We start from the raw sequence: 15,308 nt of genomic DNA, 5'->3' as shown, positions 1-15,308 counted from the left end.
TTCCATTCTTTTTTCCATTGATAGGCTAAGAAATCATTCGTTCATATCAAAAGCTGCTACTTCACATCACAGAAAGCTGGTAATATTTAAGAAGTGACCCCTGCTCGGTTTAGTACCAATCAGCCATATCTACCTTCCTACTTGCTATAGTTACTTTATCGATAGGTAATGATCCATGAAAGCAACTTTCCAGACTTTCCAGTGTGTGGGCTGCCAAGGAACAAGTAGAGATCAGTTCAGCGCTGAAAAGGAAAAAAGTAACAAAGCAGTGTTTCAGCTGTTGGACCCTCCTCAGGTGTGAGGACCCAAGGTATGAGCCCACACCTGAAGGCTCCTCAATGGCCAACATACCATATTTTTACTTTCTCTCTACCTTTCAGCACAGAATTCATTGTACTCTTTATTCACCTGCTGTCTTTTTAAAATTTTTACACACCTGAAGAAGGCCAGAAACGTTGTTTCTCTCCGGTCTGCTTTACAATCGAATTGTTTCTTTGCAGCCATGCACTCTAACACAGCTCTCCTCTCAAACATTTGTATGTTTACTGTACATGCTGTGTTGAAATTACTCCTCAGGAATTTATTTACTTTTGGAATAATAGAAGTCTGAGCTTGGCACATACAGATCTCCAAAACTCTGCCAGTAAGTGTGCTGACTGCATTACAAACTACATTGCACACACTATGCGGTGTGTTTTGCAATACCAATCTCCCTTCAGTACAATAAAATCTGCATGACCTAATTTTATTCTTGGTTTAACCTTTTAATAATAGTAAATTGGGTCATCCATGACTTCCAGTTTTCTTGTTCAATTCTCCCTTCCTAAAGACATTTTTCATGTGGAAGGATGTAAATGTGAGAAACTACTATTTTAATAGTACCGACTTTCGGAAACTAATTATACTGTACTTCCATACTTACTGAATCTACTGTGTATGAAGCCAGCCTAGTTGGCGCATTACAGCAGTCATGTAAAACTCAGCTAAACTGTATTTCCTGTCTGAAGATGGTCAAATGTTTTATTTGTATCTGAAAAACAAAACAGTGCTTTATCACAAAATAGAGCCCTATGACCTCAAAATAATTATGAGTATTCTTAACATGCCAGCAATAAACTACTTGTGCAAACACATTCAATGGCTAATGTGAACTGTCATTGTTAGATTTCTTTATTTCAGTATGTCCTCTGAAAAGAACAAAAATCACCGCTTTGCTGGAGCTCTGAACTGGCTCATCCAGCAAGGATTTAGTAAAGTCCAGATACTGCAGCACTCCACCATTACCCAAGAGCTTCCAACGTGATAAATGCAACTCTACCCCTGGTTCATTTCGATCACAGCTGCTTGGAGTCACTTCCCATACGGCAGTGAATTTCACTACACCAGAAGACGTGACGTCACCTCCTGTGACAGGCTCAGTGCCGATGAGCCCTGTCACATCAGGGTTGGATGGGCTTTAGTCAGCAAGGGACGTTTCAAGCTTCTGTTGAACAGTGACCCCTGCAGGTCTACTGGAGGCACAGTGCAAGAAAGAATGCACATCCCCTAATCCTCAACCCCAACCAAATTTCCCTGTTAGTACCACTAGGTACTGTAGTGATCCAATGTGACCTACTGGCATTCCCAAGTTGGAATGGTATGAAATTAATTGAAATTCCAAATAAAAAAAAATACACAATGCCTTATTGCATCCTGAGAGATTACCTCTTAATAGAGAGGAAAGAACAGACGCTGCTGGAAGGTATGGAAATAGTTTTCGTCAATAGCTTTATGTGGCATAAACGTTTCTCTCTGCAACTACGTCCCTTGCTAATTTTTTCCCCCCAACAAACACTCAAGGGCAGCAACACTCACTAAAAAAGGAAATGCAGAAACACTAGCGAGTTTCCTAATTGACTTCATTTTTGCCTCTCTAAGAACAGCGAATACATAAACACAATATGGTCATTAGTGAGGGCAGATAATCGTGTTGAATAATAAAAAGGGAAAGTAAATAAACAAAAACAGAATTGCCATTTTGAATTCCAGGAGTGAGTCAGCTCCACGGAGTTCTAGCTGCAGATTTCCAGAGCTGTTTGCCAAGGTTCCAGAACTGGATAATTTTTTACTGTCCAGAGTGTTGTGACAGGCCCTGTGCTACAGCTGAGACTTCAGCACTGGCACTGGGGAAGCACTGAGCCGAACAATGAGAGTAATGTATTCCCATGGTTTTAGTAAAAGATGTTTGCAGCTCTGAGGAGAGATTAAAGAGAAAAAAAAGAAAAACACGGGGCTGTTGCTCTTAAAACACATTTTTGTTATTTTAACAAGATTAGGGTCTAATCAAGGAAATAAAATATCCCTGTTTGATTTTTCTTTCTCTCTTACTTAAGGTAACAAATTTAGGTGCCAAGCACAACAACAAAAAAAAAACCAAACTCCTGAAATGCTTATGAAAACATCTTTTAGTCATATGTGCGTTCAGCAAACTTTAATATTTCATGGGACGAAAGCCCCCTAAATTTATTAACCAAGAGCACAGACTTTATGAGTCCTTGGCTGTAGATTGTGCCTCATCCACAGTAACTGGAAAGTTTGTATAAATTTGGACAGGCTACCTCTTCCAGTGAAAAAAGAAGCTTATTGTTGAAATGTCAGAGCCTGTAACATTGTATAATGCACGCTGATCTGTACTCCTAATTACAAATGTGTTCAAAAGCAGCACTATATGCCTGTGAAATTATTTTTGGCTGCTGGGCTTCTTGAGTAATTGTCGGGGTGTCCTGCCATGAGCACTTTGCAGAATGACTGTTCACATAATTCTGGTCTGTGCCTGTCTATTGACAAAGCAATAGGAACATAAGGCCTGCTTTACTCTGTGCCTGGATACCAGCCTCCTCCATGAGCACCAATGGAACACAAAGAGCTGTGCTTAGACACAGCACAGACTTAAGGCTTGAGAACCTTCTGCAACAGAGCATAGCGATGACTACAAACCCATGGGCACCTCTGTGGTTACGCAAACCATTTCCAAAATGACCTCTATGAAAGTGGACCTTGGTCAGGCTTTTACTGTGTGTGCATCATGCTTTAATAACAAAATAATGCAGGACCATTTTATTTGAGGTTCAGATATCCTTTCTTCTTACATATTATTTTTCACAAACAGAACTGTAAACTGTACTGTATGTACACTGCACTATAATGTGGTCAAAGTGAGTTTGCCTTTGGAACATCTGACAGGTTGAAGGAATCGCATCTCTTTATTCTAGAACAAAGGAAACTTAATTTACGTGTTAAAAAGCCCCCAAAGGTACTAACAAAGCTAACATAACATCTTTAAAAATCACCATTGAAACATGAATCAGAGGACCCCACAGAGAGAAGACCACAGCATTTAAGATGGGGAACAGGAGGCACTTCTTTACTAAATAAGTTACAGGGGTCTGGAATGAGCTACCGAGCCACGTTGTTGTGAGGCTGATGCCCTGTCTTCTGCTGAAAACCTGCTAGATGGAGTCTTTGGGTCGACTGATTCAACTGATTGAATGAACTTCTCCCATTTGTAACCATTCTATAACCAACATGCTCTTGTGCTTCCTGTTGTAATTCATTGCTTGTCATGATGGCACAGCCCTGGTCTAGCATATTTCACTCTTGAATGTGAACAGTGAGTTGAGACGTGCATTTCTGTCAGTGACAAGCAGACATTAGTTATCAAAAATTGTATTTCAGGGTAACTACTGCTCATTTGTTGTTCGAAGGGCTTTTTTTGAGAAAGAATGTAAAGATCGTGCATGAAGGCTGAAACTCACTTTCTGCATCATCTGAACCTATCCCAGCAGCAATGGGCACAAGGAAGGTGACACTCTGGATGGGAGTCCAGTACATCACAGGGCACGCAGAGACGCACACAGTCACACCAGGACATTCTTTTCCCAGGCGCCAACTAACCTACCAGTAATGTCTTTGGATGGTAGGATGAAAACAGAGCTGCCAGAAATCCACACAAATACTAGGAGAACATGCAAACTCCTCACAGACAGCAGCCCAGGGACAGAATTGAACCTTGGGCACCAGCGCTGCCAGGCAGGAATGCTAACCACTGTTCCACTGTGCTGCCCACTTTCGACATCAACAACCAGGAAATTCAACGCATTCCCAATAAGTCTGAAAAAGTCACACGACAATAAATCACTGACACATGGAGATGTGTGAGCCCTGCCTGAACCGGCATCCCCCAGCGCTCCTTGTAGCGCAGCAGGGATGTGTGAGGAGTCTGGACTCGACGGAGACAGAAGACAGGGCAGGGAAACCAGCTTTATAAAAGGGCTTCTTGTTTGGCTGTTTATTGAGAGCAGAACAGAGCCGAGCAGATGTTTTTCTGAGCAGTAATACTTATGATCTTTTTTCTTTTTTTTTTTTAAGTGCGTCATCCTGACAGTCAGCTACCAGCTACATTAATACCTCAACAAACCAGAATCTGGATGTAATGAGTGATTTATTTGGCCTCTGGTAAACTCCAGTCAGACTTCATATACAGTGGTCAGAGAAAGAAACATATGCATTTAAGACTTCATGAGCTCAATTATGGCTGTCCATACAGGCACCATTATTTATGCTTTTTGCCAGCTGGCTCTCTGAAATGGTTAGCAATACAATCTTAATAGAAAACATTTCCAGGACCCGCTAATTGTTGCTAATTGAAAAAAAAAATCAATTCGATAAGTGAATGAATTTGGGCTAATGCAATTTGACATCATGTAATTCAAACTTGGTTTCGGCACAATGTTCACGCCTCACTGAGGTTAATTGTCAGATTGTTCTCACTACCAAGAAGGATGGCAGAGAACCTTACTGTTTATCACGATGATCGGTGAAATCCACGCTCATTTCTTGTGAATCTTAAACTGAAGGGCTGAAGTTCGCATATCTGATTTAAACAGATTTCCAAAGAATTTTGAGAGTGATCTAAAACCCTTTATTTCAATAAGTTCCCCACCGTAACAGAAAACAAACTAAGCATCAAACCCTAAGCAGTGTTTTAAACTCTTGAAACTGGCAGTTCTCCAATCCAGGTACTAACCAGGCTCACACCGGCTGAGCTTCAGTGGGCTGCCAGATTTGCAGAGTGATATGGCTGCTGGCTGTCATAAATATAAATATTAAATAATAAAATACGGCAGATATTTTGGGAAAACAAAAACTGTTTTGTATCTCTGTGACACAAAGACTAAATCAGCAAAAAATAAATATCAGAATTCCTGTAATCTTTCAGTTTGTGCTCATGTGCCCTGTGCAAGTATTAACGACAGTTACTGATGCCTTCTGTCTGTTCTTTCATTTCCAGTTTCTGTACACCTCTACATGTAGCGTGAACGCCGAGTATTAATGGAGTATGAGAATAACTATGGTTTATAACAGTGCTCTGTATGTTTTGTGTAACACATGAGATCGGTCTTAAAACTGCTGTCATGGTTATAGAGAGTTCATGTCCTTTTACCGTTCTCTTATATCCGAGCAATGTAAATGTAAAAAAAAGAACATTAACTTTCACGCACATCCTTAAGCCAGTGTGCAGTTACCAGAAAGAGGAAGAATTAACACTTGGAATCAGTGCCTGGATTAAAAAACAAATGGACATCAGTACTGTAGTGCCTGACAAGATCTTGGCCAACAGCTGATCTAACAAGAAAAACAATCAAACGGCATTCCAGGCATTAAGGCTTTCTTTTGCCAAAACATCCGTCTTCTGACAATCTTCAGACATTTCCTGCCAGCAGTTTCATCATTTTTACATATGTATTTATCACACATGTTCACCATTTATCTGCAATTAGTTTGAAGTTTATGCAGTGCAATGCCACACTGAATTAGGTGTCATTATCTAATGGGAAATATGATTGAATTCCGAAATAGAGGGCCATATTCCTAACAGTCCGCTGGCCATGCAGCTCAAGGTAATCGTCTCATTTATATTGAAACCCACATTTAATATTTTCTCAAGCAAAGTAAACAGCGAGTAATCTGTTGTGGAGCCTTACAGACTATAAAGTTCTTCTGTTTCGCATTCTGACGCGGCAGCCGTGGTGCAGGTGATCGAATGAGCTCAGCATCTCAGCTGGTCGGTAAGACTCTCCACCGAGCGCATTTCCTGCTTGTTCCGCGCCGGGAGGACATACAGACAGAAGGCACACGGCTGGGTGATGCCCCCAAAGGGCCAATGTCATCCAGCAGGACTGCGGCACTCTCCTGTGGCATCAGAAGCCCCCGACGATTTCTGCCCGTTCACATTTTCGACTCGCGCCGCGCACCTGTCGGCTTGCTTTTCAAAAAAGCCGCGACCTCACCTGCTATACAGAAATGTTCCCATCACTTTTCGCTTACAGAAAGTATCGTCACATTTCAGTCTACGGGGAGATCATGGAATCATTTTATGTTGTCCTGAATGCAAATGAAGACAGACCTCAGCGAGGCCCAATTTTAGTGCCCAATATATACATTTCAAATTCCTTTGTATGAGCCCAGGAGGATGATGTGTAGCATCATGGTAAAGTACAGGTCACGTGCTTTGTTATATTGCCAGTATTATTTATGTACAGTAGACATTTGCTCATGTGCGTGGTACTTTGAGACTAGTAAAAAAACAAAAACTAAAATATCTGTGCTACTGTGTAGTGATACATGAGACACACAGAATTCAAAATGAGATTAATAATAATAATAATTAATAATTGCTTACACTTATATAGCGCTTTTCTGGACACTCCACTCAAAGCGCTTTACAGGTAATGGGGACTCCCCTCCACCACCACCAGTGTGCAGCCCCACCTGGATTAAGGCACTGAGGGCTTAGATAAACCATTATTTTCTAAATCATATAGAACACAAATACACCAGAAGCAACGCATATGCAAAATTGAGTCAAATCCCAGTATGGCTTTTTAAGACGAGTGTTTTTTAACTTTTGATCTGACCCCTGACCCCTCCTCCAAAGTGCGAACGGCAGCATTAAGTCTCAATTGCTTCAGGTCTTTTCTATGGAAAAAAGTGAAGGTTCTGAACCTTAATTCTTACTCACAGGGAGTCAGTGCTGGCCTGAAGAAGGCCATTTATTTTAGGTCAATGAGACCAATGAGATTTGGATGCTAAATGTGGAGGTAAAGGTTAATATCCGTGTGAGTGAGGCGCTCCCCTTATTTAAAGGACATTTTTGAGAAAAGTAAGGGCGCGTGCATACTTCAACTCTAATTAAGTGCACATTTTTTTTTCAATATCCTATTTGTTTACTCAACGTCTTTAACTGAGCCAACCTCTTTCTTGCGTCGATCGCTCCAGGCATTTCTTGCAAATGAATGTTTCTATGGTAACGATAGTTTTTCGTGACTTCAAAAGTCAAGTGCAGTAAGAATATAATGTAATTTCTCTGAAATTCCATGATTTAGGATTGTTTTGTGTTTTCCCTAATGTATTTAGACTTACAGTGTTCCTCCATTAATTGAGTTTTGAAACTTGTCGTTCTCTGAGGTTTATGCAAAGTTTGTACTTCTAGTAACTGCTCATTTGTGGGGATTTGGAAATCATATGTCCTTCATTTATTAAAATAAAGTCTACTTAAGTGAAAACAAGTCATTAAAGCTCAAAACAACTAATCTATTATAGACACCTTTTTTTCTGGGGACACTGCATGGCTCAGTTAAATAAGTGACTCACAACATACACATCTCTAATTATTTAATAATAAAAAAGGAAATTCAGGATATGAAGAATTTCCAGTCCAATACCTGAAGCCCTGGTTTAAAAAAAAAAAACTACTGTTCACACGACAGTTTCAGGATGTTTCTTTTTGCAAAGAAGGTACTCACGTCACTCTAAATCATCTTATGTTTAAGATGTAAAATTCAAAGACGTGAAAAGAACAATGCTTCTTGCAAGAACTAAATTCACCCCATTTCGTTTTTTTATTTAATTTTTTCTTATTTAATAAATGAAAAGCACCCGTAACCTCGCGTGTTCACATTTGAGCTTATTTTCTTTAGATTAAAATATCGAGAGAATTGGAAACGAGTAGAAAGGGTGTATTTTTCAGAATGAGCGTTAAATGCAGTGCCATTAGGCAATGCAGTCAACTACATTTCGACAGGAAACTGCATGCACACTCCACAGTTTTAGAGGATTTAAAATCAATTAATAAATACAGCACATGATTGCAAGATCTGTAGATTTTGAAAACTGAGTACCTTTTCTCATGCATCAGAAGACAATGCCTATTGTTACTTGTCCAAAGCAGTAAGAGCTACAAGCGAATATCCCAAATAACAGACCACAGCCCATCAGAACCACATCTAAACCGCAACAACAGAGTGTACCACAGGAAGGAAAGGGGGAAAAAATCACTTTCTGTTGTGAAACTAGTCATCTGATGAATGGAAAGACTCTGTTATTGAAGAGAAAATAATATGAAATAGGCCAATCATCCCCCAACAACTGTCCCCTGTTACTTAAACTGGGCTTTTTAAATGTAAAAGCATGATTCAACAAAATAAGCAAGATTTTAAAGAATTGCTTCTCATATGTTATCCTGAAAAAAGTATGTTTCAGAAAACTACATAATAAAGAAAAACGTATGAATCATAAGATGGTATAATTTATAGCAAAGGTGACTTATTCATCATGAAACATCAGATCAAGTGATGTTGGTTGAGTAACAGACTACAGCTGTCATTATCCATTATTGAAAGATAAACACAGACAACAGCTTGACTCATCCATCAAAGATACCTCTAATTAAATTTTCTGCAAAATATATATACAGCAATAGCAGGGAGCTTATAAAAATTCAGGTCATTACATTCCACATGGTTCTATCATATGTAAATATGGTCTTTGTAATTTACAACAGAATTCTGAGGCTTTGATAAATATTTACGTAAACTTTAGGTTACCAATTTGAATAGTCTGAGACATCAAATCCACAAAATTGTCTTAAATTGACCACTAAGATATCAAAGCCTTAAGACTATTATTGGACTATTTATGTTGGATATATTTTTAATATTAATGTAGACAGAAGTAAAATGCAATAAACTAAAATAACACTCAAACTAGGTAGGAAACATAACAGGATATTGCAAAGAGATTATGTAGTTTCCGTTTAACTATTGCACTGCCCTGAGCAACTACTGTAAAAATACCCTAAGTGTTGATTAATAGGAATAGGAAAATAAAAATAAGGGAAATTCAGCAAAATAAGGAATTCACAAATTGTTCTGTGTGTACAGATGCTACTGACTTTGAGTCATGAACGCAGCATTAGAAATGAGCAAAGGTAGGGACAGTGACAGCAGAATTCTCCAATTCTGTTGTCGATAATTACTTTTTTTTTTGCCAAAACACAGCATGAAACAAATGCAAACCAGCTGTGTCAGAGGGAGTGTTATACTTGGACATGAGGAAGCTTACCTCATGATTGTACAGTGGAAACTGCTGTTGGAAAGATAATAAAGGGATTAACTGGCTTTTTGTAGAGCGTTTGGTTTTAAATCAAAATGTCTCATCTGTTTCCTGTGCACAAATAGTTTAAATTCCAAAATGCCTTTGTCTATTACATACATGCAGCATACTCTCTCTCTCATACACACACACTGAAACTCACTCCCCATCCAAGCCATAAAAAGCCACAAATTCCAACCAGCTCTGTTGTACTCGGGGGAATGTGACAAGTTACGGTTGCAAATACTTTTTCATCTTGGATTGATTTGAAGAAAAACGGAATCAAAAGTCCCACCTTATGACATTCCGGTTAATGCGTGCATTTGCATGCAAGGTGCACTGTTCAGGATGCACATTCCGAGGCACTGCCTAATTGCCCAAAGTGGTTCAAGAAAAGATTCCCTTGAGCAGTGAAAATTGTCCTGCTTGATGGGGCGCTGGACTGTTAAAATCACATGAGCAAACACTGTAATTGTAGGTTAGTTATTAGAACAGGTGTGGCTGTCCAGGCAAGAGATGGCAAGATTACTTTCACTCTGTTGGCATTATTGCGATGAATAAGGCCCCAATTGTACTTGTGCTCTGGTGTGGCAGACTACACCAAAACAGAGTGGCAATGTTGTACTGTACGTTATTTCTGCTTTATATCCTGGGACAGTGTCCAATGACTCTCCAACACTAAGCTTGATTGTTATGAGACAAGCATCTGGTAAACATCTTTAATCCATACAGCACTTTACTGCGAGGGTTTGTTTAGTTTCCTGTCTTGCATATCATTTGGCTCTGACATCAGTGCTGGATCGTATTCTTCACCTCTTCAAGCCCCAGAAGGAACTGCGGGAGATACAGCCAGCTTCTCTCCTACAAGGCATCCGATCCAGGGCAACTCATGCAGTAATACACACCAAAAAAACACTCACAAACCTAACAAAATAAACTGAAATAAACTACAAAATGAAAATCTCAGGACTTATTACACTTCATAGTTCCTACCACTCATTTGTTCTGACCAATATTAGCACTCAGTAAAAAGCTGAAGGTATGATTACTACAAAGATTTGCAGATACTCCTCCGCCTTTAAACACGTAAAACTACACAGCTATTTACTATTGTTACTATTGACTATATGTGTACTTCAATCATTTTTAATGATATGTTTGATTTCATGTAACCGATAAAGACCTATGCAATGCACTGCTGAACTTTTAATCAAATAACTGAGCGTGCTTTAAATTAAATAAAGACCTTCACCCATCGGTCAATGTGGAACACTCCCAAAGTGTCACCTCAGAGGTTTCGGTTTGCTAGAGGCAACCTGACTACACAATGAAGAGCTGCTGTCGCAAATCGGGGTTTGGAATTGGGAACTGGAGGATAAGAGGAACTCAGTGCAGGTCTTACTTTTCATCGCGAGTACAAAAAAGTTTCTGTGCATTATACAGAGATTCTATACCACAGCTTCCTCCAGATTACACGCCTTTCTAGTAAATGCTTAAATCAACAGGCCATGAGTAGCCGCCATTGACTTAGCCACTGACAGTCTTAATTAGGGTGCATCAGAAACACTGGGATAACAGACCATACCTGAGTTTTATCGGAGCTGGGAAGCAGAAGCGATCAGTAATAAAACACATAATTCCAGCATGGCGTGAGTGTAAATACAGGTTTTAAGCGGGTGAGTTCTTGCACAATCTTTTGTCCTTCCTCCTCTTGGCCGTATGGCACCACATTCAAACTGTTACATTATTCTGAGCGGTTGGTTTGAATAAAAAGCCAATTCACTCAATCCTTTAGGGACTGCAAACCATTTAAATCTCCGATTTTAAGGGGTCAAGTGCATTCATCGTTTGGTTATGTTAACCAGATGTGTTCTAGCAAGTTGGATTTTCAGGATCTGAATCAATTCTACTTTTTTTTTTAAACAAAAAAAAAGGTCAGAGAAAATAAATATCTGGTTTCGCCCATCACAAATGAGGGAATAGCTGTGTATTTGGTTTGAATCGTTATGACTTTTAAAGGTTTTAGATTGGCTTTGTTTTCATCTGAGTGGCCAAAACACAAGCAGGGAGCAGTGCGGGTCATTTGCATGCTGATTAGAGGAATCTGAGAATGCCCTGAGCAGGAGCAAGGCTTTTTCAAGTCCATTTCAACACCCTTTTTTGGGCAGAACAACAATATGTGGAGTTCTGTCATCCTAAAAAAAAAAATAGAAAAGATCAACATATCCCGCCTCGAACATTTATTATGAAAACTCCAGGCATTCTGCACGACCACCCCTGCCTTTCAAAACTGCATTTACTCTCTCTGGTGAGAAAGGGAAATTAAAAATATAAAATAAAAGTATTCCCTTGGGAAGTCTCTGCACGAAGCATTTTTGTTCCCTTGCCTAACGTGCAGTGCTTTCATTTTGACATGGGCACACCTAAACCAATATTCTCTTGCAGCTAGCCAGTAGGCGCACGTGCCCTGCCCACTGTTCAGTACGTGAAATTGCCGTTTCAAACGTTTGCTCGCACCGGAGTCACTCGACACTGCAGACGTGGACTGGAGGGATTTCCAGCCTACAACATGCATGGAGAGCCACGCGGTTTATTGAACACCTGAAGGACAAAGCTTCCCCATAGGGGTGCTGTTGCCTGTGAGAGCAGCCGTCTTGAGTGCACGCGACTCGACTCACCATGCACTTGTTGGGTTTCTCCCCGGAGTGCACCCGCATGTGGATCAGCAGTTTGTAGCGGGCGTTGAAGGGCTTGTAGCGGCGGATGCAGCCGGCCCAGAAGCAGGTAAAGTCCTCCCCCTTCCGCTGGTCGATGTGCACCTTCTCGATGTGCCTCACCAGCTCCTCCTGCTGGTCGTAGGCGGCGCTGCAGTCGATCCACCGGCACACCTGCCTGTCACTCCCGCCGCCGCCGCCGCCGCCAAGGGCTGCCTCCTCCCTGCTAGCGGGTGGAGCGGGCTGGGACAGGGGCTTGGGGGGCAGCAGCGTCTGGGGCTGCCCCTGTAGGTGAAGCAAGGCCCCCTGGCTCTGGCTGACGTACTGGTGCAGGTGATAGGGGGGCGGCAGCACGCTGTGATGCCGCTGGTGGTGGTGGTGGTGGTGGTGGTGGTGGCGGCGATGAAAGAGGCCCTCTTCAGCCTGCGAAAACTCATCCACCGGCTCCTGTTTCAGAGAGCTGGCTTTCTGACAGCCCTCCAGCGGCCCGTGGCGCATCATATTGTTCACGCCGAAGCCGAAGCCCTCCGCCTGCTCCGGCGGGGGCACCTGCGCCGGAGGAGGGTGGTGCTGCACGGGCAGCTGCTGGCGGCAGGCGCCGCGCTCGGGCGCCGCCGTGCCGCCGGGGACCAGGCAGGCTCCGGGGGACGGCAGGCCGCAGCACTCCTCCGTCTGAGAGCAGGCCTGGGGGCTGTGGGGCTTGTGGCTTCCCGCGAGGTAGGAGGAGATGCCGGGGGGGTTAGTCCGCAGCCCGTTGACGCAGGCGACCAGGGACATCTGGGAAGAGCAGATGATGGCCGTGATATCGATCCCCTCCGGCGCGGCGGCTGCCGGGGCGGCGGAGAGGCATCGCCTCTTCATGTTGCCTGCGTGGAGCAGCCTTGCGGAGTGACGGGAACTGCCGGCGGACAGTGAGCCCTGGGAGGAGCCTGCTTCATTATTCAACGCGTACGAAGAGAGCGAGCTGGCGAATCTATTGTGGGCCAGTTCTATCTCGGGGTGCTGAAGCCTGGCCAATCCCTCTCTCGCCCCGGCTTCCCCTCTGACTGTGCTCGTCAGGACCCCCGAAGCCACTTTGTAGCAGCCGGGGCTTTCCTGTTTAATGTGCTGGGGGAGGCGTCCGGCTCCATTTAAACAGTGGCCGCTGTCGTTGTCGATGCCCGGCGATGTCAAAGGGTTCCGAAAACCGGAGGACCTGTAATAGAAAAGCCCACAAAACACGCTCAGTATTAGCTGTCTCCCGCTGACAGACGAAGGCCAGAGCTGTCTGGGGTCTCCCAATCTGTCTTCTCCACAAGGTGCGCTTTCAGACTGGCGTGACGCTCAAACCCCGGGCTCCAGAGATCCAGCTCCTTCAGCCGGGACTCAGGGAGGCCATGTGAGGAATGTTGGACACACAGGAGAAAAACGACAGAAAAAAGAAATCCAATCATCTCGTTTGTACAATAAAGTCAAACTCCCTGTTGGGCTGAAATCAGAAGAGCTGCACGCCAGAAAGCATCCATGCCTGGGCATTGCAAGTCAGGCTTAAAATAATACTGATACACGTTCACATCAAAGTGATGATGTTTAAAGTTCAATCAACAGTGGTGTTCTGGTTACGCTAACTTCAGTTCAGCTTTGTTTTCTCATTTGCTGAAAGGCAGAACATGGGTAACATGAGTTTCTTTAAATACGAGATAATCAAACTGTAAATGAGCTGAAGTGTGCTTCCCACAAAGAAGCTGCCCAATAAATAAAATAAACAGAGACTACTGTGAACGTAAAGACCCTGGAAAAACGGAGTGCAGGAAACATCTGTCATCGTTATTTTGTTTCTTTTCCACGGCTCTACGAGACCTGGTTGTAGTTTGCAAGCAGGTATGAATACGAATGAGCAGCAAAAGCCCCCCTTTTCTAGCTGAGCTTGGAGCCAACAAATGGATGTGAACAGGAATTTAAGAACTGAGAAAGGAAAAAAAAACTTTTTTTTTTAAATGAACATGGCTCTTTGTCTAACCCCATTGTGGCAAGAAGGGTTAAGCTCAGACATGTATGAAAATGAAATCAGTCTAGTCACCTGTGCTGCTGTAACAGCAGCCTCTGATGTTCTGCCCTTGACAATCCTCCTCATTATCGTGGGAATCTTCCTCGAATGAATAGCAAGGAGTTCATATTTCGCAATGTGTTGCTGTGATCTTCTGCATAATGATTCCTGTCAGTTCCCTCATTATAGATTTTGTCCAGAGCTCCTGAGAGATCTGAGAATTTTTGTTTTTCTTTTCTTCCTAAGAAAAGACGTGCTTTTGTCCGAGTCCTCATCCTTTTCCCTGCACATGACGGGACGCGATCAATTTAGTGTAAAAAGTCCCATCCTACTCCCTGTACAGACAGAGTTAACATACGGGCCTGTCAAAGGAAATAAAAATTCTTCTTTCTTTAAAAGTTTATTGTCGGTTTGGCCAAAACTACATTGGAGAAACAAATATCTGTCCAAAATCATTTTAAAACTATTATTGAGGTCAGAGCGCTTAAGTAGGTACCGTCAAAGCTAATTATTTTAGCAGCTTCGGTTGAAATAACACTTACGGACAACTTCACAATGAAACAAACTGACTGCTTACTGGTTCTCCTTTTTTCCCCCACAAGCCAGGTTTGTTTGTGCCGTGGAAATGTGAGTGGCTACCACTTTCTCAGTTTTGCTGCAGTGTCCAATATGGCTCCATGTCTTTTTTCTCTCTCTCTCTCTCCAAACGATGCCCAGCAAAAATTCTCCCGAAACCAAAAAACGTCAAGTTTTCACCTATCTCTTTTCCACATCGGGGTGCAACGACTACACCTTTTTCTCTCTCTAGCCATTCCTGAAACAGAGAGCAAATCTTGCTCTGAAGCAAAATCTCTTGACGGTTTGCTGTAAAACCTTCAGTGAGATTTGAATAAGCTGGTAAAAAAAAAACAACAGACTCTTTATTTCCGCAGCTGTCATGAAAATGGAAGATGCATCTTTCCTTTACCTTTGTTTCCACACGGATCTTGGTTTCTAGGAGGCTGTCACTGATTAGTAAGAGGTCTGCAGGTTTCTAAGCAGCTCATGCGTCTAAAGTGAGAAGATGGGCACTGGGAAAGGGGCAACAGGCCAGAGTC

At 42.3% G+C, this 15,308-nt stretch overlaps 1 protein-coding gene across 2 annotated transcripts in view; it reads right to left on the bottom strand.

Moving 5' to 3' along the window:
- Positions 1–15,308, bottom strand: part of glis1a (GLIS family zinc finger 1a) — a 96,425-nt gene that overhangs the window by 40,278 nt on the left and 40,839 nt on the right. For both annotated transcript variants that reach the window (XM_088598043.1, XM_088598042.1), the window contains exon 4: positions 12,150–13,380. In XM_088598043.1, the coding sequence (XP_088454169.1) occupies positions 12,150–13,380 (1,231 nt within the window). The remainder of the gene's footprint in view (positions 1–12,149; positions 13,381–15,308) is intronic.

This window comes from Lepisosteus platostomus, chromosome 11 (assembly GCF_059453375.1).
Source record: "Lepisosteus platostomus isolate fLepPlt1 chromosome 11, fLepPlt1.hap1, whole genome shotgun sequence".
NCBI lineage: Eukaryota > Metazoa > Chordata > Actinopteri > Semionotiformes > Lepisosteidae > Lepisosteus > Lepisosteus platostomus.
This window is presented reverse-complemented; position numbering and strand designations above follow the sequence as displayed.